General features: G+C 41.5%; 2 protein-coding genes across 4 annotated transcripts in view; one reads left to right on the top strand and one right to left on the bottom strand.

Moving 5' to 3' along the window:
- Nucleotides 1-7,654: 7,654 nt before the first annotated feature.
- senp8 (SUMO peptidase family member, NEDD8 specific) lies at nt 7,655-11,687 on the bottom strand. Of its 2 annotated transcripts, none has more exons than XM_084574970.1 (2): nt 11,497-11,687; nt 7,655-10,412 (listed from the first exon to the last, which is right to left on the bottom strand). In XM_084574970.1, exon 2 carries the CDS (start codon nt 10,383-10,385, stop codon nt 9,720-9,722), a length of 666 nt encoding a protein of 221 aa, XP_084431096.1. In that variant the 5' UTR covers nt 10,386-10,412; nt 11,497-11,687; the 3' UTR covers nt 7,655-9,719. The 2 variants fall into 2 exon arrangements, with proteins under 2 accessions (XP_084431096.1, XP_084431095.1); XM_084574969.1 differs by having other exon boundaries at nt 11,416-11,687.
- A 308-nt stretch (nt 11,688-11,995) lies between these two features.
- myo9aa (myosin IXAa) overlaps nt 11,996-26,476 on the top strand; it is a 108,031-nt gene continuing 93,550 nt past the window's right edge. For both annotated transcript variants that reach the window (XM_084541165.1, XM_084541166.1), the window contains exon 1: nt 11,996-12,342. The gene's annotated coding sequence lies outside the window, so the exon portion shown is untranslated. The remainder of the gene's footprint in view (nt 12,343-26,476) is intronic.

The raw sequence follows: 26,476 nt of genomic DNA on the forward strand, positions 1-26,476 counted from the left end.
TTCTTGTCCTGCTGTACTTCCTGTGCCCCCCACCCCCATCACACTTTGATTGTTTGATTGGTTTCTCCTTGTGTGCTCCTCTCTCATTAGTTTCACCTGTGTCTCCTCAACCCCTCTGCCCATGTGTATATATAGTCCTGCCTTTCCCTTGTTAAATGGTCTGTTATATTTAGCCCTGTGCTGTTACCTTGTGGCGCTTTTGTCTAGCTTTTGGTTTTTGGTCTTCACCAATTATTTGGGGGTTTGTGTTTTTGGATTAGCCTGCTATCTGTGCAACGCCTTTTGTGTCCTGTTTTTTGTTTTAATGCTCCTGCCTCCCTTTGTGTCCCGAATTTGGGTTGAACCTCGCCATACCTCACAACTCAAAGCGTAACATTTCTAGCGGGTCACGGCCATCAAGTGTTGGGCATCAGTTTGTAGAATGATAATACCATCTTCTATTGAAAATTACTTGTAGACAGTTGCTTTTTACAACAACAACCGAGTGACAAAAGTTGGAAAATTGCCAAGCTTGGACAGCTATGTTGTTGACAAGTGTTGCTCGTTAATAAGAATAAGAATAAGAAAACCTTTAATAGTCCCACAATGGGGAAATTGCAGTTTGCAACAGCATACAGAAATGACAGAGATAGAACAGATAACGATAACGAGATAGCGTTGCTATGTCGTCATGTATTTAAAAAAAGAACACATGTGATCGGTTGATGCTTCACTACGTGATTGGACAGCTGAAACAAGTTGAAGCCAAATCAGTTTTGATTTGTAGCCCGTCACGATCAACAAATTTCGGATGTAACGAGCAACTAAAGTTACAAATTGGCCAGCGACATTACTATCAAGTTCGCTTTAAAGTGTTGGTCAAATGCTCGATGATGTGATGTTGTCATCTGTATAAAAATGAACTAGGTTTTTGGAGTTTCTGGGGAAAAAAAGTTGAAGGTCTCTCGACTTGGATTTGAGCGAGTCGCGCCTATCCTAACAAGTGTCGGGAGTCAGTTTGTAGCTTCATATTGCCAGCTTCTGTTGAAAGTACTTGTAGCCAGTTGTTGTTCTTTTTGACACAAGTGGGTGATAGAAGAAACATAAACAGCCAATTGCTGGCAAGTTGCAGTAAAAAGCATTCATTGCTGATAGAAAAATATTGAGTTTATTACTAGGTTTAGTAAACAGGTTGTATTCATGCATGATTAAGTGCCTTGTTTCCCCTAGTTCATGGTTCAAGGACAGTGCAGGAGGCCTGAGGTCTTGGTGCCATCTCAAGGAAGATACTCCTTTCTTCCAGAGAAATAGAAAACACGCTTGTTGATTGGCAGCATGACGTGTACTGAAGATAATCCACCATTGTGTTTAAATACTGTTTTGTTTTTCTGTTCTGGGAGCTCTTCTCCCATAACCTTGCGTTGTGTGAGATTGATGATTCCTTTTTCCACCTCACAATTGCTCATAGGTGTTGTTGTCATAACCCATTTAAGAAATTAACTGGTGAAACTAATATGATTAGTGCTTCAGCGTGTAATTGGAGCACTGAAAAAAAAAAGTTGAAGTCAACTCAACTTTGTAGCACATGACTGTCGTCCATTTTCTTTGTATCACAGACTTTTATGTTGCTTTTTTTTTGCCAGTATTTTGAACACAGCATAAGAACGTACATTTTACCTTTCTACAAAAGTCAGCATAATCTTCAATAAATGTGCATTTAACTTATTATTATTGAGAGCCAGTCACCAAGAAGGTATTACATCATCCTAGCTCACAACTTTTATGAAAACATAGCTGGCTTTGTGTCAACGGTAAAACTAAGATTTTAGATTCCATTGATCCGCTGCCAACAGGGCCTCAAAGGACCAGAATGCAATGAAGCCACATGCTGAACTGTGTTTTGATTAACAGAGGTTGGCTGCAGTCATGGACACACCCCAATATTCACAAACAGTTGGATGGCTTCATTATATTTATATGTTCATGCACACACCATTGACTGAGAGCAACAAGTTCATACCCAGTCCCAGAGAAGTAACGGGAACCAGTCAGAAAGCACATAAATTCATGTTAAATACATCGAAAACAACGATGAAACAAAGGGAACTGGACTTGTTTGAATATTTTTGACATTTTGCAGCTTCTTCAGTTCTTAGTGACTCGGGGGAGGGGATTTAACTAAAACATCTGCGGCTGGTGTTCCCCTGAAATTCACATGATTAGAGCCTGTTAATGACCCAGAACTGCAATTAGAAGATGCTACTGGGATCAGATTAACTTCGGATGGCTGAGAATCTTCACAGGTATGGTTAAATATACTACAACAGTTCATCTTAAAGAAATACCTGGAACAAGATGAACGTCAAATGTATGATTCAGTTTGCTTTAATCCATGTTTCCTTGTACTTGTGTGGATGAAGAACTCATTTGAATGTTCACGGTTGGATTAACTGTGTGTGAAAACAAGCATGGAATTGACTCCAGTGTAACTTTTCATTTACCTCCCCACTCTTGTCTTTTTATCTGCCTCTCTCTTCCTCATCTCTCTCCCTTAGCATGTGTTCTTCATCTACTCCATGGATTTGTTTCTTTTCCTTCCAGCAATAGCTAATTCAACCCAGCGAGCCCATCGCTAAAAGATCTGTGGTCCCTCGCAGCGCAGTGTGTAGACTTTCTCAGTGGCTTTGGTGATACATATGTGGTGAAGTTAAGAAAAACTTGTTTTCATATTTACGCCTTTCAGTTTGAGCCAAATAACGACAGAATGACAATTTGTTTTAATTTGCTAGAGCATAAGGTTTGTCATTTAGAGGGAGGGCTGTTTTTACTTATTGCACAAAGTTAGACGAAATGGTTGATACTAGTCTCTTGTACAGTAAATGTAAGGGCACAAGGGCAGCTTCTTAGCTTAGCTTAGCCTAGAATGAGTGCTAGAAACAGAAACAGCTAACATTGTCAGTCTCTGTCTGAAGGTTAACAAACTTAATGAAAGTTGAAGTTTAAATTTCCTGTTTGTAACCTTTAAATCTAAGCTAGCTGTTCCTGTTATTTACAGTCTGCTAAGCTAGCTAGCTGCCTACTATAGCCTATTTCCCAAAACTATTCAGATTACAACTTGGCATGAAAGCTGGAAACGTCTAGCATGTTCAGCCTCTCCAAGGTTAACAAAATCTAAGTGCCAACATCTCTTAAAAAGTAACTATAACACATTATTTCTGAAACACAAATCAAAGTGTAAATTTAAGTTTTATTGCTAGTATGTGATGAGACTTTGAGCAGTGCTAAGTTAGCTGTTCACTTTACCTAAGCTAACTAGCTGCCAGCTGTAGCCAAAATTATTACCTTTTCCCTAAACTATTGCTTCTAAAATGTATGTTAGAAGTTAAAATGTTTATCCAACTAAATACTTGATTTACTTCTGCTAAAATAAAAATGTATGGGATTATAAAATTCTGGTTTCAAAGAGATGCTAATAAAAGTCAAGCATTATTTACACCGCATTGACTGTTAAGAGTTTCCACAGTTTATTATCCTGCTGGTTCACATCATGTTAGGATTAATAAAAGAGTTCAGATGAGGAAGCTCGAGCCCTATGTTTCTTATTTTCTACTCTGTCTTTGTCATATTTAAGATTTATTTACCAACTCATACAATGATTGACCTACATAGCAACCACCATCTGATCCAGGCTAGTGAGATGGACGCGCCTGGCTGGCACTTCTGCATTTCACCGGGACAGTTTGCTGACGTCGAGCACAATGGTCGAGCTTTATCTCAGGGGAATCGGTGAAGCATCTAATTCTTGCCTTTTCTTTTCATTTTTGTTGCGATGTTACGATATGAGCTTGACCTACTTACACCTCCTGAACAAGACGCGTTACCCTGCAGCGCACACCTGGAAACATTGTTGTCCAGGATGCAACTGTGTCAGTGTAGGCCTCCTTATAGGAAGTTGCTTGTTTTAATTAAACCCATTCTCACGCATGCTGCTGTATATGAAGCTAAAATGGCTCCAAGTTGTTGTAGTTGGCTGCAGATGTGTTGTGACAGGATGTGATGTAACGTACAAACAGATTTTACTATAGAGACAGTTTTAAGCTCACGTTGTGGAGCTGTATGTTGTGTGTGTGTGTATGTGTAGCCGGCCTGAGGGCCTCTATGTGACGAGTAAATATGAACCACCTGGAGATGCCAGAGGGGAAACCTTGGCTGCTGCTCCTGACATCAATTACACACAACGCTGATGAAGAACAGTGGTGAGTGAGTTCACTAATGAAGCTCTGTGTTTTTTTTAAATGTATATGAACGATGTTATATGTCTGGTTGTAAATGAAAACCAGATACAGGCTTAAATGCTTTGTGTGGTTTTTAATGTAACTGCTCAAAACGGTTGTAGGAGAAATGTTTTAAGACATTTGTCAAGCCTCAGATTCTCACAGGCAATTACAAAATGCATCAATCAAAAAAGGAGTATCGTTTGTGAAATCTTTTTTTAATCTGTTAATGTGTCTACTATTTTTTTTTAGGTACCTAATATTATTTCAGTTGAGAGATCAAGTAGGTGAAGAATAACTGTTTATTGAGGAAACGTTAACATGAATGTGCAAGGTCATAGTTTGGTGGTTAATCGAGAGTGACAGTGGAAGTGAAGGGATGAGAGGAGTTGAAGGTATGGTAAAAATAAGGAGGAATGTGGAGATGGAAGATGATCTTCAGATGCTCAGGAACACAGAGAGCAAAGCTTAGATTCGGGGGCTTAGGCTCCTTGTCCCTCTGCCAACTCCTGTCTTTAACCTTTTACTGCATATATGTTAAGCAAACCTCAAACCTGTACAGCTGTAGGCATAATGTGACTAAAATCTGGGTCCAGCAGGTGGAGAATGTCCTGTTTTCTAATGAGGACGAAGCTTAACGATAAACCCACTGTGGATTTAGAGCAAAACAAAACAAAAAATCTCCACAAACAGTAAGAAGCTTTTGTTTTAAACCTCAGAAAACTGTTCGCCAAAAGAGCAAAGAGCGTGGTACGAGATTTTTGCAGGATTTAAACGGATCCATCTCAGTTCAGGTTGTCCAGTACACGATAAGCTCCTATTGCTTCAAATTAAAGACACAAACCTCTTGTGTAGGCTGAGAGTACCAAGAGATGACAACACACAGAAAGACGAGCTCTGTTTCTCCGTAAACTCTCGTGGAGTGCACTTGATAAATTGGCCATTTAGAAGCCAATCTGTCCAAATGAATGTGCCTTTCCCTGGGCACTTTGTCTCACTAATGCAGTGCGCTGCCAGGCTGGGGAATGCCCCAGCTTTGTGGCATTTTATGAGGACAATGGTGAACCCTGATCTCACGTCTGACTGGCTACTCTGGGTGAAATATGCCTGTGGGATGTAGCTGAGCGCGGGATGCCAGCGGAAAGAGCGAAGGGTGGAAACAGTCCAAGCAGTGTGAATTTAAGGGTAGAGCAGGGCAGAGAGCCAGATAAGGAGTGGGGTGACGGCCTTTTCTTTTGTCGCTGCACTCGGTCAAGTATTCACTGGTTGAAATAGACTTCATAAAAACACTCCTTATTGAAATTACCCTCCCCTGGATTAACTAATAACACTTGAGCATCTTTACAGTTGCTTTAGCCCATCCTACCTCGTCTTTAGATAATCTCTAGAGGCCATGGACCAAATTTCAATTTCAAGTGTTTTTCTGGTTAAATTCTCCAGGAGGAGCAGTCAATTTAAAATGCCTGGCTTCCTATGGGTCTCAGTGTAAATCTCCAAGAATGTGAACATGATCTACGAGCCCACCAAATCTGATAGATGAAACCCCATGCTGGGTTTGCAACTTTCAGGTTATTTAACGGGGGCGCTATTGAGTCATGTCTCCCAAAAACTATTTAAACCAAGAAGATGTTTAACCACAACATGAAAAGCATTCCTCGTCTTTTTATTGTTCCCAAAACAGCTTTCTCTTTCACTATGGCTACTTCATCGCCGTGGCAACAGCGTAAGATTAAAACTGAAAGTTAGCTGACCAAAGTGTAGGTGGATCTGGTTTAGCTGCTGGTGGTTGGCGTTGGAGTGAACCCTGCTCTGACTCGAACAGAAAGGCCTGCTCATAAATATGTTAAACATCACAGCCTGTCCATGATTTGTAAAGGTTTGAACGTTTTGTTCTTTCTCTGGGCCTTTTTTTTTTTTTTTTTAATTCAAAGCATAATGCTGGATAACATGGTGTACTGTGACCCACCTTTTCTAGGTTGGGACTCTTCAGGCAGTTGTATTGTTGGAGATTTTTGAGGCTTTTCTTCGTGCAAAGGAACATAAAATGAATATAGTTGAGAGATGAAAGTGTGTTTCAGCTCTGTAATCTGCTGCAGATTTCTTGCATGTTTCTCATCTGTGGTCCTGGCCCCAACAAGCAAAACCAGTGTTCACTGATTACAGTTATCTATTCCTATCTAAATGTTACGCATAATTCTCTGACCTGTTTATATCTTCTATGTGCATATGTCATAGCAGCCTACTCTGCTGTAATATCATCATAGCTACTAAGATTTTCTGTGAATGCTGGTTTAATCTATCCTTTTGATCCATATTGCATCAACTAGTATCATGTAGTGTTGTTTGTATCATGTTTACATGCTGTATGCTTTATCCACATGTATGTAAGAATTAATCTGCTTCTTTCTACTGCTCTCTTCTGTTCCTTTTTTTTTTCTGTCTCTATCCAGCTGGCTTCAAGCAGATGCCCCCTCCCTCTTTGAGTAGGGCTCTACTCGAGGTTTCCGTCTTCTTAAAAGTGAGTTTTTCTTGCCACTATCACCTTAGTGCTTCCTATGGGGGTTTCAGGATCTGGGTCGTGTAAAGCATCTTGACACAATTTGTAAATACAACTGCATTAAAAATTAATTGAGGGCGGCACATTGGCGAGGTGGTTTGCACAGATGCCTCACAGCAAGAAGGTCCAGGGTTCGAATCCATGAGCCGACTGGGCCTTTTTGTATGGAGTTTGCTTGTTCTCCCTGTGTCTGCGTGGGTTCTCTCCGGGTACTCCGGCTTCCTCCCACCGTCCAAAGACATGCTGGTTAGGTTAATTGGTGATTCTAAATTGGCCGTAGGTGTGAGTGTGAGTGTGAATGGTTGTCTGTCTCCCTCTGTCCAGGGTGTACCCCGCCTCTCGCCCAATGACAGCTGGGATAGGCTCCAGCAGACCCCGCGACCCTTAACAGGAACCAGCGGTTACAGAAGATGAATGAATGAATGAAAATGAAGTTTACTCTTTGTCCTTTAATCTTATTCTTTTATTCCACCCTTCAGTTCTTGGGATTTTCCATTAATGCTCAGTAATTATGGTGTTCATATCTCTTAAAATACAACATTTGTGTACTGATCACATTGTTTCTAGCCATTTATACTTGTGACCAGACCACCACCCAAATGCCAGTTGGCGCTGTGTCTGTAGCCTCTGTCAACTTAATGCAGAAGTATAAACCGCCTATTAGAGTGTGTTTTGAATGCTTTTTCATGTTCTAATACTTATACAACTTAATTTATAATGTATTTTTGTTATTAGTCACAGCTTCTGTAATTCTGTCTTTGTGCTTTTTACTCATGAAAACTAAAATGCTCCTTAAAAGTAAGGAAACTATCTAGAAACTATTTTCTGTAATTGACATGAGTCACTGCGTCACTGGTTCTGATTAATCTGCAGCCTTAAAGTGAAGCTTTTGTCTTCCCTTCGGCAAACAATAACAAAAATCTCATGCTTCAGTAAATGTGCATATGTGTGGTTTCTTCAGGGGGGTTATTATATATTTAAAACTTTCCTGATGAGAAACACATTTACTTAAGCAAGACTCGAATTCAGTATAGGGAGACAGATGGGATCTTACTTAAAAACACAGAATTTTGACTGATTTCGTCAACAAAATTGTGACAACGGTCACATTTATTATTTCAGCAGACAATAAGTTTGATACTTTTTGTGAGACCATAACACACATTCCATCACTCAACACTGCCTTTTGTCCCATAAACACTCAGCGCATGTCTTACACTCACACAGCTAAATTACACTGCCTGGCCAAAAAAAAAGGAGTCGCAACCAAAAAAAACAAAAGGTCACACACTCAAATATTTCATTGGACCGCCTTTAGATTTGATTACATGGCATTGTTTCAATAAGCCTCTGCAGTGTCACCAGATTTATTTCCATCCAGTGTTGCATTCATTTTTCACCAAGATCTTGTATTGATGATGGGAGAGTCTGACCACTGCACAAAGCCTTCTCCAGCACATCCCAAAGATACTCAATGGGGTTAAGGTCTGGACTCTGTGGCCAATCCATGTGTGAAAATGATGTCTCATGCTCCCTGAACCACTCTTTCACAATTTGAGCCCGATGAATCCTGGCATTGTCATCTTGGAATATGCCCGTGAACATCAGGGAAGAAAAAATCCACTGATGGAATAACCTGGTCATTCAGTATATTCAGGTAGTCAGCTGACCTCATTCTTTGGACACATAATGTTGCTGAACCTAGACCTGAGCAACTGCAGCAACCCCAGATCATAGCACTGCCCCCACAGGCTTGTACAGTAGACACTAGACATGATGGGTGCATCACTTCATCTGCCTCTCTTCCTATCCTGATGCCCCCATCACTCTGGAACAGGGTAAATCTGGACTCATCAGAACACATGACCTTCTTCTTAAGACTACACAGCTGTTCAGTCCCAATCCCTTGAGTTCCTTTCACATTGTACGTGTTGAAATGCTCTTACTTTCACTAATTAAGCATAGACCCGAGTTCTACTGTTGTTTTTCTTTGATTAGATTTCAAGCGTTTATGTGATCACAGACCACGATCAATCAGGATTTTTTTCCGACCACATTTCTTCCTGGAACACGGTGGTTCCCCACTATCCTTCCCGTTTTTAATAATGTGTTGGACAGTTCTTAACCCAATTTTAGTAGTTTCTTCAATTTCCTTAGATGTTTTCTCTGCTTGATTGATGATTTGACCCTGAACATCTTTTCCACAACCACGGGATGCGTCTTTAGACATGGTTGTTTAAGAAATTAGAAGCTACTCATTGCATCAGTTGGAGTTAAATAACTTGTTGCCAGCTGAAAGATAATCACCCATGCAGTAATTATCCAACAAGAGGCTCGTACCTATTTGTTTAGTTAAATCCAGGTGGCGACTTTTATTTATTTTTATTTTTTATGGGCCAGGCAGAGTATTTCAACTGTTTCAAAACACAAAATGAATGTGTGGCATACAGTAGTAATGTGCACATTCTTATTGTCAATTCAGTTCATTTAAAATGACCCTGAGCAATAATCTGTGTAAACATGTCTACATTCGCTCCAAACTAATAAAAAGGAGAAATGAAAGGTCTGTGCCTCCTCTTCCACTTGACATCTTCTCCATCCGAACTACACATGTACAAGAGAGAAAGTTCCTTTTTATAGGCATGCTGGTGTTCTTGTATACATACTGTATGTTGCTGTCCATGTACATGGGATGAACATAACACCAACAGCTCTCTCAATTAGATTTGAGACATTGCTTTGTTTTTTTTATTATGTTTTTTCCTATTACTGAGTATTATAGAGACGGTAATAGAAATATGTTTTATATATAGTAATATACTGTTTTCAAGGAGTGCATTCAGATTCTCCAGCAGTAGATATGTAGGGACCGACAGCTGCTCTGCATATAACAAGAGGCAGTCAACGTGCTAAGGGAAAGGCAGAGAGCAGCAGAGGTCATTCTGAGCTAGACTCTGGATCAGTCTGCACCATTCAGCCCTCTTCTGGGTGATGTAGGCTGGGGTGATGATTTGCACAGGAAGGCGCGGTGAGCCTTCCACCTTGGCCTTCTCACACAAGGCCTCAGCGATACAGATTACATACATGCCACAGTCATAGCTGTTCTGCTGTGATGGGCAGTTCTCCTCTACGAACAACGCTTTTCTCCCAGCGCCCAAGAAAGGCTCTAACTTGCTGGCAATTCGACGTGCGTGAACTGAATTGCTGCCATTTTGAGAGTCATAGTGGGAAAAGTGGTTGGAGTTGTGATGGTAGAGCAGAAGGCTCCAGTGGGATCCCCCAGCCGTCTGGTTGGAGTTGTCGTTAACAGCTAGAAAAACCCAGTGACGAGACGAAAGATCCAGCGGCTCCAAAAAGAGGGCTAACTCATCAGGGCAAGAAGCACACTTGATGAACTGCGTGACCTCTGGGCTGATGAAGTTGAAGGCCTCCCCCAGGACTCTGAAGCGCTCGGCAGCAAAGTATTCAAAGGCAAAACCAATGACCTGGTCATTGAGCCAGTAAGGTCCCTCCAGTAAGGACACATCAGAACGCCGCAGCAGACTGTCCTTGTAGCTCAGCACTACAGGGTCCATCCTCCCGCACAGTCAGAGTGTGTCAGTCTGGAAAAAAACAGACAAATGTTTAACTGAATAATTAGGAAATTATTTGATGGTATGCCTGTGAAGGTTCTCAGGCATCCAGGTCAAGGCGTATAAAAACAAAAGCTAAAACAAAGGCAACAGGACCTAAATGTTCCAAATACAAACCTAAACTATCCACGAGTCATGGACAGCTAAGGAAGTTGCTTAGATGATGGTGAAATGTCTTATAATAAAACTCAACCTTGATTTTTGCATACTTTGATAATACATTTACTGTTTTAGTCATTTATCAAGCAAAAACATTGCGTCTATCGTCTTAACTGTGACAATTAGCTGCTGTTTTTTGTCTTATTTGACTGTAAACTGAATCTATTTAGGACTGATTTGTACAAAACAAACTATTTCAACCTTTAGAAACTTGTGAGAGTCATGTGGGTACATTTTAACAATCTGTAGAAACAATCCCAGGAAGTCAACTGATGAAACTGGACTACCTGCTGTATATAACAAGCAACACCAAGGAGTCATTTTGCGTTATTAAAAAAAAGGAATGGGCATCATTTACCAAGTTTTAGTACTTTTTGCATCAAATAATCAGTTGGAGCAAAGATCTGTTAATTATACATTCAGCAGTAGCATGTTTGGCACTCAGAAAACTTTGAGTAGTTGCAGTTTTCATCCAGAACACGATGACACAAATACAATTAAACAGCAACGCTGCAGGGGGGTTAAGATGTCTTATATCTATTATAGTCAATCTAAAAACAAAGTTTACACACATACTGTGAGTTTGGATCAGGTTCATTCGTTGATATCAGCAGTTACTCACTGTAACGGGTTACCTGGAGTTGTTTAAATTCAAATTAGTTTTAAATGTATTAGACGGCGTTGGCTCGGCCATAAATCCACTGCGGACTATCACATTACTGCAGTGCGTTCGTTCATCGTTTTTGGCAGCAGTCATTTCACTGCTAGCTAGCTAACTGCCACTTTCATCATCATACGAAGCGAAACAACTCACCTAAACAGTGGGTTTTAATCTGTAAAACACAAACCACGAACAGGCGAATAAAAACTCAAGCGGTTCACATAATGTCCATACCTGAAAAAGACACATTCAGATAAAAAGTACCACGAAATCTGCAGAGTTGCCCCTCATAGTATGACTAACGTAAACCGCTACATGTAAACCGTAAACATTTTGCGACAGTAGGGTGGAGACAAACTCGCCTTCTATTGGCTGTTTTCATCCGGGTACCTACGCAGTAGCTTTACTGAAAGGCTAACGGTCTTTTTCACTACGTACAAGCACAGGAATGTTATCAATGCTTATATTTTAGAGTTGTATAATATAAAAGACAGCCGTGTGTGTAGAAATATGTTTAACTCTGAGCATAAATTTGTTTTATAAACGCAAAATTGACCCTAATAATGGGTTTATTCTTTATAATAAAAGCGTGTGGTGTGCAGTGCGTACGTGGTTCTCGTGTTATTTCCTGCCTCTACTTCCTGTTATTCAGTTCCGTCCTCCCCTCTGGATATTGTCCCCGCCCATGAGCGGCGTGAACGCGCAGCCGCTGCGCGCCTGAGAGTGGCCGCACTCTGATTAGCAAGGCAAAGAGGAGTTTTCAGCCAGCGAGCTGAGCGAGCAGCGGAGGACTGCTTTTTAATCACAACCAAACTGCGACCACGCTCGGATTAAATAATAATAATTAAAAGAAAAAAAATAACAATGCGCGAGTTTTCTGCGCGGACTTGAATTTCGAGGCTCTGATGCGCGCCGCTGGAGAGAGAAGGAAAGAAATTAATTCAGTGGGAACGCAGTAGGGAATTAAATAGTAATTTTACTTGACTACCAAGTGTGCGTGTGTGGCTCAGCAGCGAAGCCTGGCAAGAGACGACCAACTTGAGTCCCCACTTCAAATTGACTTCAGCGCCCGATCTGGAGGTAAGAGTGATGTTTGGTAGTTGGACGCTGGTGTGCGGTGGGCTGCCCCGCTGCGGGACGACAGGCTGGATCCGTGAATCACCTCAAGTCTTTTGCAGCAAACTTGTTCCTCTGCTCTTGTCTCATCTGCAACATTGTTTTCATTCAATACTTTTTCTGAGGCGTATGTTTGTGTTCAGTAGGTGCTTTTGTTAGATGAGTAGTTAGATGGTGTGAGCTTGGGGGACAAAAAAACTACTCACTGATGTGTCATGTCACATTTTAACATCTAAAGCCACCAAATACACCCACTGGCCAGTTCATTAGGTACACTAGTGAAAACCAGTGCACTCTGTTATGAGAGGTTTGCACTGAATTTCTCTTCATGCCTGGTGCAGTGTTGAGTTTAGGTGTTAGTTCAACTGTATGATGATTTTGGAGGATGTAGTTTGTGGTGCTGTTTAAACTATTGCATTAAATGTGTTTCTGTTATTTGGCCTAGCCCACTGACTAAAATGGGGTTGTCAACACAACAAAAAAAGGTGACAAAACACTACAATTCGATAGCACTACAAACCGCAGTGTCCAGAATAAAAATGCAGTTGAATCGACAGTTATTTTAAGCAAATGCTGAACACCACAGCCTTCATGAAGCTGAGATTCAGTGCAGGACTGTTATATTGGAATGCATTTGTTGTCACTGGTGTACCTAATGTTTTGGCAAGTGAGTTTATATTCCTACGAAAGGAAAATATCAAACAAATTTGTTGGACAAAAACCTCATTTTGATCTGTCTAATTCTCTTTGCATCAGGCAAACAGGTGAGACATAACAAAGAGACAAGATAGAACACACACACACACACACACACACACACACACACAGAGGATGATGCAGCATAAATGCATGTAACCTACTTGAAGCTTCACAGGACAAACACATCTGACAGGATCAGGTGTTTTTTTGCATACATGGTTATTAAGAAATGGGAAGCAGGGGCGTGCTGCTTTGCGTGTCTCGATTGCTGCACGGTGGGGTAAATGTTTACATGTATTATTTAGTGGAGGTCAGACAGTGCAGCTTATAATGCAGTGACTGCAAAGCAGCCGTAATTGTACAGCGAGGGCTAACGGGGTGAAGAAGCTGCTGAATCATCGGTGCACGTCTCTGTCTGTCAGCGCGCACAGAGAGTCGACTTCGGACAAGACGTCCTGCTTCTCTGCAGTGTGTGGCTTCAGGGCTCCTGAGTGACTATTTTATCTGTTCAGTGTTCCTTCTTGTATGCTTTGACCTACATTGTGCATGAATTTATAGCGACTGCACCTTTTGCACCTGACATTTTAAACTTCCCTTATTAAAGAGAGGGATGTAAAACCAGATGCAGCAAAGTTCTCCCTCTGGACTGGGTAGCACTCCTCATCATTTCTCTTTTTTTTTTTTTGTGACAATAACACTGTCTTGCCAGTGCATTAGGTGCACCAATGAAAACAAATGCATTATAATTAAACAGTCCTGCACTAAATCCCATCTTCATGAAGGTTGAGGCGTTCGGCTTTTGTTTAAAATAACAGAGAACTGTTGATTCAACTGTGTTTTCATTCTGATGGCTGTAGTTTGCAGTAATACTGAACTGTGTATGCGCTGAACTGACACATGTTTCTATTATTTTGACAACTCCATTTTAGTCGGTGGAGTAATCTAAATAACAAAAACGCTTTGGTTTTAATTCAGTGCAGTTTAACAGCACCACAAACTACATCCTCCAAAATGATCATATAGTTGAGTTGCCACCTGTAGCTCTAATATATTTATATAACAGCCATAAAACCAAGATTTATTGCAGGACTTTTATATCAGAGTGCATTCATTTTCACTACTGTACCTAATAAACTGGCAAGTGTGTGTATCTTACTTACGAAGCATCCTACAGCTCCTACAGATTCACAGTTATTCACAGATGTTGTGGTGTTGTACTTTTTCTGCATGTGTTGTAATTTTGTGAGAAAGCGTGTAATTGTTTTCTGCTAAAATTGAGGAAAATTCAACGAGGTTTCCTTCGGCACTCGTCCCGCTCTCAGATCACCACAGGTGATGAGAGTGAAGTGGGCCTGTCCTGCAGGAATGTGAGGTCTGAGAAGACACAGCTGCTGTAGCATGAGAGGCGGCCGGGGCTGAGACTCCAGCAAATGGTCTCTGTTGACATCTGACACCCTGCAGGCCCTGCGTCTGCTATTTCTAAAGGGACTGGCCTCAGTTTTGTATCACATCAAGCCGTATTGAGCGATATCGCCGGCACCACCTGAAAGCTTGGAGCTGTGGTTTAGGAGATTGGAAAGCTCAGATTTGAGTCTTTGCAGGAGCTCAAGCGGGAATGCTTAGGAGAACTAAACTTTTTTTTTTTGACAGCTGCATAATCTGTGCTTCCTTGAGGAAACAGTGAATTACTTACAGTTTTGTCACTTTGTGCGTCATGCCTTGCCTCCCAGCTACACCTCAGGTGTTTAATCTTTCGTAGGTTGTCAGATTCTTTCAGATCATATGTCGTCATGCATCTCAAAAAGAGATGAATTTGGAGCCACTTGTACATCTTTTAAAGTTATAATTTATGTTGCGTTGACTACAGTTGAACCAAGACTTTTTCAGGTTGAACACGACGCGTTCTATAGCTCCTATTTGCTCTGTGTTAAGTAACAAGAATCAATAGTAAACACACAGTTTAATGATGTTTAGATTTCCAGCGGAACAGTTTTCATTTTGCATGATATTTGAAAACACCTGATTCTTAAAGAAGTCTACATAAAACATAGCATTACGTTTTTATAGCTGCTCTTTTCGTTGTTGCTTTTTCTCGTTGAACGACTCCCATCATTATCCCCTGTGGTCTTACCTGCTGAACCGAATCTCAGCTTCTGTTTTGGGGAGAACACCAGTCACATGCTGCAGACTCACATGATCGGGGGTGTCCTGAAAAGTGTTTTGCCCCCGCATGATGGGATTGTGTGGTGTAAGTGATTGGCATGCACATGAAGTCATTAAAGAGGAACCTGCTTGTGTTGCAGCGAACAAAGCTTCCCTTTCTTTAGTAGGCCATTATATGAGGGAGGCTTTGGCCTCACAGGCTCAGCTTCCCCACGTTTTGCATTTCCCCTCATTAACTCACTGGTGCTAACAGTAGCTGGGAGTGAGACGGGGAGAAGAAAGTGTATTGTGTTTTTTTTTTGTTGCAATGTTGTTTACATGAAGCAAGCTTGACTTGTAATTCATTACAATGGGTAACTGGGTGAACAAACTGCACTGATTTGGATGGAAACTCAGTTTGTGTCCCTTTAAACTGAACTTCTATCCTCAGTGCCATGAAATAGTCGGTGGCAGTGAATGCCTGTGATCTTAGTTTTTCTGGTGCTTTTCAGCCGATTCAGTGAGGTTGAAGGTCGGTATATGCACTGATCAGCCATAACATTATAACCACTGACAGGAGAAGTAAATGACATTGACCATCTTGTGACGATTAAATGTTCTGCTGGGAAACTTTTGCACCAGGCATTCACGTGGATGTTGCTTAGACATGTAGCACCCACCTAGACCAGACCAGGCACCCCCATCCCATAGCGATAACGATAAGACTCTTTGATGGCAGCAGCCATCCCAAGCAAGATGCAGCCTGACACAGGTGAAAACACACAAAAACGGTTTAGGAACAACTAAAAAAACATGAAGAACAGCACAAGGTGTTGACCTGGCCTCCAAATTCACTAGATCCCAAATTGATCAAGTATCTGTGGGATGATCCACAGAGGCCCCTCCACTCACCCCATAGGACCCAAAGGCCCCCCACTAACAACATTGACACCCTCAGAAGGCCCATGTCCATTCTCTGATGAGTCCTGTTTTGGAGGCACAATGGAGACCTACGCAGTATTAGGAAGGTGGTCATAATGTTATGCCCGTTTGATGTGTGTAGAAGCTGCTGTTGGTAGAGGATGAATATTTTGTATTGTTACTTTAATGTAGCTTTACCACTGAAGACCTAATTCCATTACATTAACAGCTGTGCATACTGGTACGTGTGCGTTAAACATCAGAAGCCTCCAGATGTCCATGAACACATTAAACTTAACCAAAAGCTAAAAGTTGTGATTTGCTGATTTCATTTTTTGTGCACGTGTGTGTTGTGACACAGCTGTGACAATAGCTACTGGCCCCCTGCAGCCTCATGGTACAGACAGGACAGGGCCCTCCGTTAATCCCCAGGCATGTGCTGTTGTGTAATGGTGCACAATACCGTCCACTTGCAGAGCAATTCTGCCCCGAAACCACTGAAACGATCAGCGAGACGTGTGATCATATTCATCGAAGCCTTCGTGTGGCAGCTAATTTATGCCACAGCGCGTTAAAACGTTAAGGTGATTTGTGTTTTCGCGGTAGAGGAACACGAGGAAGAACGGTCGGTGTCTGCGCTTTGCTGGCGCGCTTATCTGTGAGAAACTCTGGTGGTTTACAGTAGTCTGTTCACTGTCAGGATGAGGCAGGAGGGGAGGAAGAGTGGAGATAGCCGTGGGTAACTGACAGCAAACAGACTGTGATAAGGTGGATTCTGAATGCAGCCTGAGACATCCTCACTAATAGCTGGTATTCTTCTCCCCCTGTCTAATCTGTACTGTAGGCATCACTGCAGTAAATGAGTGGATGATACAGGCTACTTGAGGATTACGCTTAACTCTAAAAATTAGCCATGCAATTATGATCAGAAGCTCCTTGTCTATCTGTCTATCGCCGAAAGTAGAATGAATTCAGAAAGACTCAGTCAACCAGATATCTATTAATATTTAAACTTTATTTACTTTTAGACCGTTGAATGACTTTTATGTATCAGATTTGTGCTCACTGAGAGAGAGCAAGGGTGTAATCTGACCTCCAACAAGGCAGAAAAATACAGTTTTATCCGTCGATTCAAGTATTCCTGCTTTAAAGTTGCAGATGGAAAGATTTGTCTCTCAACAAACAGAGACTGGGGTTTCGGATACAGGCCTTTACAAGGTTTCAACGGGAAAACACAGAGAAGTTTGACAATATTCAGACACTCTGCAGGCTTGCAAAACCTTTTTTTAAAGTTCGATGTCAAGCTTTCAAACACTGAGTTTCAACCTTGCAGTGCGCTGTTTTTGCAGAGCTTCATCAGTCGTCACTGATCAGTTTAACTTCCCCGTCTGCCTACCTGCGTTCATCCTGATCGCCCCCACATTCACTGCACTGACTGAGTGGTCTGGTTGAGCGATTATGTTGGGACACCTTGGAAACAGTTAGAGGGTCCTTACCGTCTCCACAAAGTCCCAAGTCCCTCCACTCAGCCTGGAAAGAGCCCACTTAACGGTGACTCTGTCGGAGCTTAGCGAATACTTTTCCTCCACTTGTCTGATGCTGGCTGAACAGAACAGGTGAGCTATGAAAGTGGACTCAAATGCCAGCTGTCATAGTTTTGGGGATGGAGAGTCCAGGCCAGTATGAGCTTAATAAGGGTTCACATGGAGGGCTGGACTCTTGTGACCTTCTCAGCTGAGACAATGAGGCATTGTTCAGAGAGTGCACTAAGTAGTTTGTTCTTGTGCTGATTTATTCTCTGGATTCATGGTGTGTTTTGTTGGAAGTATTTGTGAATTTAAAACGTAAATCTACACAATCTACAACCGACACACAAATGTGCTACTTCCTGTTGAAGTTGATATGCCTGGCACAATTATCTGAGCTGAAACAGTTTATATAAAGAATATTTGTTGAGTTCAAATGCAAAATGAACTCGCAGTTACGACACGGGAAGTCTCGTACACAGAAATGCTTGGCGTTCAAGTGGTGACCGTAGGTCGTGAGAAGACTGCTGCTAGGCAACTGTTGCCAGGTAGACACCACCAAGGCAAACGGTTAGCAAGCTAACGATGGAGTAGCTCAATGTAAGACATGTAAAGGCAAAATAAAAGAATATTGTGCTTATTATAAAACTACTAAGAAACCTCTACACAATTAAATTGCAGTATATTATCTATTTATATCATATAACACGTCACAACGCAATTTCTAGTTACGAAGTTGTGAATGAGAAGAAAGAGAGGACTGTTGTGAACTTTAATTATTATTATTATTATTATTAACCCTTTCCACTCACCGCTACTGGATGAGATCAAGAGGAATGACATAAACCTGACACTATTTCTGCATTACTTCTCAGTTTTTGAGGTTTGAGCGGTTTTCCTTTAAAGACGGCATCTTGTTTCGTCCACTTGCGACCAGGTGGTAACAGTATATAGACAAGAAATACATTCGGAAAACAAGAATATATACAAAGACTGTGAAATTATTAATCAGAAATATGTGACTGACAATTAATTCCCCACTAAAATTTCATGGCGGCAGCTACAGTCCAGTGTCTTTGAGTTATTGGACTTTTATGTGGACAAAGTAAGGAAGTATGAGAATATCAGTTTGGCAACATGGCAAATTGTGATTTATGTCTTATTCACAAACAAACAATCAGTCGGTTAAACGATTAATAGCTGCTAAAAATGTGCTTGAGATGCTTACAGCTCTTTCTAGACTTATCGTTTTGCTTCGAAGTTTGGTGTTTACAGAGTTGGGAATTTATGGATAATGTGGAGATATCCATGTTTATTTCTCAGTGGAACAAAATGGGTTGTGTTTTAGATGAGAGGCTCAATACTTGTCTCTCTTAGTCATGTTTTACTGCTGCTATCTTTCACTGGAAGAATAAAACAAGACCACACATGTTTCTGGGGCTGTCAGAACGGTTATTTCATTACATTTTAAAAATGCTTAATGCTGAAATGGTATTTCCTTTCACCTTGAACACCATGTTCATTGCCATGTTGCTCTAAACGTCACCTCAGATAGCCGTGCATTAACCCATGAGGTCATATCACTGATGAACGTAGCCTCTCCAGAGATTCTCTCCAACATCTTCCGTCATCCTCCTTGAAGCCAGCAACCAAACTTGCGTTATCATCACACTGCAGCCCTCGCTGTCTCTCGGTCGGCTGCGGCTCCGGCTGCACCGCCGGGCTCAGATTTCAAAAAGCCTGCGGTTCTCTGAAGGCAGAAAGACAGCAGTCACCCCCACCACCACCCCCTCCACCTTCAGAGAAGACAGTGAGAGCCTCTGTAACGCGGCCCTGTAATTACAGGTCATGTTTTTTTCCTAATACGCTAAACAGATGTGCTTAAAAATAATGCCTAACATGCAGACCTACAGTTGGACTTGATGACCTGTCATTACTATCAGCCGGTGAAGGAGTGCACTGTTCCTGTGTCGGATTGGAGATTCTCAGATTTGGTTTGCTTTTTATCTCGCTGTGACTAAAGATTTGTAACTTCAACTGATTTAATGGAGAGAAAAAAAAGCCCACCAACTAAACTTAAATGTGCTTTAATATGATATAACATGCACCACACAGAAAAGTGGCCCTAAAGTATATTTAATGAAAAAAAAACTGGACTCACTGGGATATTGGATATTCCGACTCTGCAGACTTTAACTTTTATTGCCTTGAACTTGTTTTTATCACAGGTTAAATGTAAATAGATGCTTTAATTATTAACTGCTCACTAGTGTTTGAACGACTTCCGCTTTTTTAAAGTCGGCTAATATGTGATAAAAGTCTAGTCAACTAACGTCTCGCACAGGGAAGCTACGAAGGCTTTTCTGCAAGGAAGCTTGAACAGGGGCTACTGTAGGCCATAGCCCACGTCAACACCATAAACACAAAAATAAAAACACTCTGCAACCACAGCAACAACTAATAAAAACACAACAGAACTGAACATAAACACGAGCTTATCAATACTGTGCACTGCTGACACGTATAGTCTATATAAATTGGCACTGTCATTAGCATTTAATAGTACTTCACAGCGTGTTGTTAGATAGGATAATGCAGCCAGGATAAAAAAAAAGCGGCATATCTCTGAATCCTTCTCTTTGTATAGCAGCTAAAGGTCTAATAACTTTAGACAAAGATTTGCATTTGCAGCCTCCTTCTCTCTGTTGCCTCTCTGCTAGCGTTAGCGGGTGCCTATTCAGATGAGTGTGTATTGCAGTAGTATGTTTTGTTGTATTTCAGGACTGACTTCAATATTCTGCATGTCACGGTAGAATGGGCTTAATCTTTAGCGAAGTATTTCCACACACATTTGATGAACCGCTGCTAGTTTGCTGCAATGACCCACTGGGCCTCTCACCTGTCTTCTAGGAGGCGTCCGTGTTGTTATTGTCACGAGATCGGCGACTAGTCGACTTCCTGCTTAAAGCTCCATAGCAGAGCTGTAAAGTCGACTAGCCGGTACAACCCCTACTGCTCTCAGAGAATTAGACCGCTGACTGTGTCCTACATGCTCATGAATGTAATTTTACATCGTCCAAATGTGTTATATTGAGTCATAACATTGTCTTTTGATCACTGGTGTTCACTTATGTATTCCATTGTATTTGAAATAGTTGTCGGGTAGGTATTGAATGCCCTGAAGGAAAAGTCTTCACTGAGTATCATTACACAATGCCTCACAAAAGAAACCTTTGGCAGATAATTGACCATGAAGACAGCACATTATTGTTGGAAAGTAACTTTTTTTAAAAAAATACTTTAGTGTTTTTTGTCTGCAAGCTTGACCTGCGCTCAGGTTTCCAAAAGAGGAAGCTATGTTGATCTCCTGGTGGACATCCGTGTTCATCACTCTGAGGTTTGGGGGCATCTTGGCACCGAGCTCTGTGAGCAGCTACAGTCATTATTGCTCATCTCCACTCAGCTGTGAAAGACGAGATGAGTCCTCTTGGCATCTGCAGCCTCTCGTAGTCTGAGCGTGTGATTGCAGACGAGATCCTGATCCCTGTTACCTTGTTATCCGTTATACGTGTGGATGCGGCACCTGTTTGTGTTCAGGTCTTATATTTTTGTCCGCACGGCCACGCTGCTGGTTGCTACGTTGGCTTTTACGTGTCGATTGTTTCTGGAAGGAGTGCGCCGGTGCCCTGACCGCTCCTCGGCTCTGTCTTCCCCGAGGCCAGAGGCGGCTGAATGAGTCCGTTTGGCCCAACAGACTCTCTTTCTGAGGGGGAAATGGAGTGTGTATAATCCGGGTCAATGATACCTCCTACTTCCTCACTGTCTTCCTCCTCTTCTTTCATCTCTACTCTATGCCCTGCTGCTCGATAGCACCTCGCCATGCGCTGCCTGTCGCACATTTTTACCAAGTTTTGCTGAATGTTTTATACCATTAAAAGATGACGCTGAACCCGGTTTTCTTTTGATACGCTTCCCTTATTTTTTTTAGTGAAAACTGCATAAAGAAATCTCATCTACTGGGTCAATTTGATAAATATAATAACTAGTAAAACCTTTTTCTTTTGTCTTTTTCTTTATTTCTCAAGCAGCTTACTATGCTTTTGACATTTGTATATTTACTGGATGAATAAAAAGTAATGAAAAGGACTCATTAAGGGGCTAAATCGACGTGGTCGGCTTTAACCACCGCCCCCTGTGCATATTTCCTTTCTAGCAGCTGTGACTGTCTCTCATTGTTTGAACAAAAACATACAAGGATCTTTGAGGAAGTTTATCTTCATCTAACCTTGAGGTACTGTAACCTTAGAGGAGATTTTCATTAGGAGAAAATAACTTTCTTGTACCTCTTGTCATTTCGATGTACATACAGCGTGTGCAGCTCCAGGTTAGCTGGCTGCAACCGGACCGGTCTGGAGAGGCAAAGTGATAGAAGCGTTATTTAAAAAAGGAAAATAAATTGAATTGCCATAGTTTCTTGTAGTATTTTCGCCCTCTCATTTATAAAAAGGCCCAGAATGAACACTGTCAGCTCAAGATTACTTGAATACTACAAGCAAATTCTTTGAATAGAGTTTGTATAGTAATGATTCTGTCCTTAGCTTTTTCATCCACCCAAGCGATTCATCGTCGTGTACAAGTATGAGAAATAACCACTGTCAGGGCCTTTTTAAAGTTGAAAAATAAACTAGAACTTTTCTGCTTTGGTTTCTGGCGCCATGACGTTCGCAGCAGATCCTTTAAGTCTTGCAAATTCTGAGGTGGGGCCATCATGGATTGGACTTGCTTGTCCGGCACATCCCACAGATGTTCAGTTGGATTCAGATCCGGGGAATTTGGAGGCCAGTTCAACACCCTGAACATGTCGTTGTGTTCCTCAAACCCTTCCTGAACCTTCGAACTCCATGTGCATTACTAAGCCTTGTCTGCACCATTTTTTTCCCTTTTCCATGTTCATATCAGACTCATGTGCAGCGCTGATCTTTACATACATGTCTCATCCAGTTGTTTCAGTTGGCATTTACGCGTGAGCCTTATTTTAGCTGCAGCTATAAGCGTTGACGAATTTCCACCGAGATTCAAATTCACTTCAGGCGTCTTCTACTGCTTAAATGTTTCAACTACTCCTCTAAAACTCACCCGTATTGATTGAATTATCGTTTTTAAGAGACTGGACGGCATCATTTTCATTTCTGGCTGCGTTCACAACCTTTCAAACAACAGCTGTTGATGATGTGCCTTCCATTTGCTGGCCTGTTTTATTGCCGGGTGGTGTACTTTTCCTATTCAGTCGGCCAAATGTACTGTGCAATCTGCACTGTGCAGCGTCATATTGATATTTCCAGAGCTAGAACGGAGTCAGAAAGGAAAAACATTTTTCCACTCTGTAAAATAATAAAACACAAACTCGAGGTCAGTCCAAGAGCTAGAGCCTTGTTTCAACATTTTAGCTCGGCAGTCAGTACATAGTACACCAGTGTCTTCATCTACAGTAGCTGTTTTTGGCCAGAATTCAGGCAATTATAGAATATTGAATAAAGGGGGATACAAGGAATTCCTCAGTTAAAACAGACACGGGCATGTTTATAAAAATGTGCAGGAGTTTTGCTTTAATAATCTGTGATTTCTACATTTAATTGGGCATTGGTTTTGTTGTGTATGTAAAGCCTTTTATTGTAATCACCGGCTGTTCCCTTGAAGAATCCTCCACATCACCGGCTCCTGATAACGGCGAACCAATAAAACATTACTCACACATATTTACTTTAATGGCTTTGGCGAGGACTGAGCTGCTCGCTGGTTCACCCTGATGTCATGAGACAGTACACATCTTGTTTATGTAGATGCTCAAAGAGCCAGAGCAAAGGCTGGTGTAAGAGGAAACTTAAAGACGGTGTGTCGGACAGAGATGCAGAGTTGGAGACAGACGACAGGTTTTCAAGGCGTCTCATCTGCTTCGACTGGACCTTGGAAACAGGAAGACGTTGTCCAGCGTAAACCTTTATTGTTGAACTGATTTTGACAGGGATTTTTTTAAGTAAGCTATTTCAGGCATTTTGTAAAGTTTAACACCATTAGTGATAAAAACAAGGTGTTCTGCCTGTTGTGGAGTCGCCCCGGTTGTAACTGCATGTCTGTCTGAGAGCGTCTGAAATGTCACATGACTGGTTGTGTTGCATTGTGGAAAACCGTCTTCTTTTAACGAGATTATTTTCTTCTTGTAAACATCGGCTGTGCTACTCAGTCCTCCTGGTCGATGTTATCATTTGAGTTTTGAATCTTTAATGTGAACGTGAGCACGACTGAAATCGAACATACGAGACAGCGAGGGACGACAAATTTAGCTGAATATGAAATGTAGAACACCACTTTTTTCTGAAACACCGTTATCATGCTTTCTTTTCAATCTTTATGTGTCTTTAAATTCAATATGACATCAGAAGCACCGTTCGTTGAAGGTGAAATGTATTAACAATGGCATGATGGATGGTGTTGTTATGTCGAGGCCCCCCGTGCTACGCTTCCTGTCTCACCCAAAGCTGCTGTCGTTGTCCTGGGAGTGGACACAGGAAGTGGAACTCTCCATGGCGACAACAGAGGAGTGGTGCTGTTTACTCCCACTGTTTCTAGCTCTCTTCGACAGAAGTTGCATTTTTTTTTTTTTTTTTTATAGCCAGTCTCCCCAGACAGAGTCATAGACTTTAGTTTAGTGGTTCCTTTTTTACAGCCACGAATAACTTCAGTGAGTTGTCACATTGACTCATAAGAAAATTGTCCAGTAATGAAAATGTAAAACTTGACATGTTGACAGTGACAGAAGAGGGTTAAAAGTACATTTTAACCTGTGTGCGTGTATGAGAAGCTGTGTTCCCGTATCCTCCAGGCTCTTTTGGCTTTTTATGAGGGTCCATTAAAATAAATCCACCAGTCATTTACAAGCTTTTGACTTAACCTTGCACTTTGGAACTGTTGTTTTTTGCTTTAACCTGTAATTACACTGAAGCTTTTTTACTGAAACTAGCTGGATTAACAACATTTGTTGTAATGTTTCTTGTCCTGTGAAGGTTTGTAATGTGAAAATAGAGGACAAGGGTTCAAGGCGTAGAATATACACAGACTGTAGATATCAGAGCACACGGTAGCATGCAATGTTTTTTACAGTGTTGTCCTTGGGACTCCTGCTGCACTGGATTCATTTCCTTCCTCTGGTTTCTCCCTCCACTCTCTCCAGGCACTCCACTTCAGGCAACAACAATAATAGGTCCTGCACAGCAAAGCGAGCCTCTTAATTTAGCAAACACACATGGCACTTCCTCCAGTGACATATTTCTGTGAGTTGTGTCACCTGTTGGTGTTCAGCCCGAGGAATGTGGAGGGAGTTAGTGTCGGGCCAGCGCTTCATTCAGAATGACCAGCCGCGGTTATCCTCTGCTGTGTGCACAGACGGGCCTAAGAGGCCTTCAGTCATTTTTAATTACGGTGTGGACAGTGATTCCGCCGTGGACTTGTTCCAGCCTGTCTCTGGCCTCTCTGACTCAGGTGTCTTAGTAACACACTTCTTAGAAGCTAAAAGGCCAACACAAGGAGGGCTAACATGCTACAGTTTGTTAATTGATCACCTGGTTTTCATTTGTTGGAACGTTTTCCTAGACTCTTCTTTTTCCAAATAACTGGCAGACTTGTTTATGATAGTACTATACACTCATGTGCCAGTTCATTAGGTACACTATTGCAGACAAATGCGTTATTACGCCCATGCACTAAATCCCCCATCATAATGGTCAGTTTATGTTGAAACAGCGTCAGAAAGGTGGTGATACAACTGGATGATCATTTTGGAGGATGTAGTTTGTGTTGCTGTTAAACTGTATTAAAGTAAATCCAAAAGTGTTTCTGTTATTTAGCCCAGCCCACTGACTAAAACGGGGCTGTCAGAATAATAGAAACATGTGTCTGTACAACACAATATAATTCAATAGTACTACAAACCACAGCCTCCAAAGTGAAAACACAGTTGAATCAAAGGCTCTTTCGGTTATTTTAAATAAATCACCCAGCGGTGATTCTCCTCTCTCAATAAAAAACCCTAATTACGAAGCTACCCCAACTATTAAAAACTATTTATACATTATATGAAATGTCTGCACATAATATAAGATCATGCGTTTTGTATCAGTCCGTCTTTAAATTAACGTAATAACGCGGATGTTGGATTAGGCAGTAGCCTGTGCAGTTCACGTGTATAGGAACACTAAACATAATGCTGTTGAGACGTGGTATTCTATGGACAAACCGATGTAAGATTAAATAAAGTATCAGTGAATAAATCTAATTCATAGTAAACAGTTGACTTTCAATCTAACTTTGCTAGCTGGCGCTTATAAAGTTTAGCTAGTTCATGTTACGTCTGAAGTTGTTTCCTCTGGGTTTTGACCAACTCTCTTTAAATAATTGTAAATCCCCATGGTCTAAAAGAGCACAAACATGTGCATTTGCTTTAAGTTTGAGCTGCATATGATAAGAATGGGAGGAGACATTAGTTTTCTGAACATTTCTGCTTGTAAAATCTCTACTGTTGCTGTGCGGTCTCGTCATGCAGAAGCCAGGGTGGCTGTTAGTGTTGCTCCCTTTCATTTCTCCCTCTCCTTCCTCTCACTTTCCCACAGCTCAGATTTCAGGAAACTGACATCCTCTTCTCTCTCTGTGTCTGTTTCTGTCTGTTTCTCTCTCTCTGTTGCCTTCATTTTCTCAGTTCATGCTCTTGTCTCATTCTCGCTGGCTCGCTGAATATTCTGCTGGAGCTCGTGTTCCGC

Source organism: Chelon labrosus (assembly GCF_963514085.1).
Source record: "Chelon labrosus genome assembly, chromosome: 3".
Classification (NCBI taxonomy): domain Eukaryota; kingdom Metazoa; phylum Chordata; class Actinopteri; order Mugiliformes; family Mugilidae; genus Chelon; species Chelon labrosus.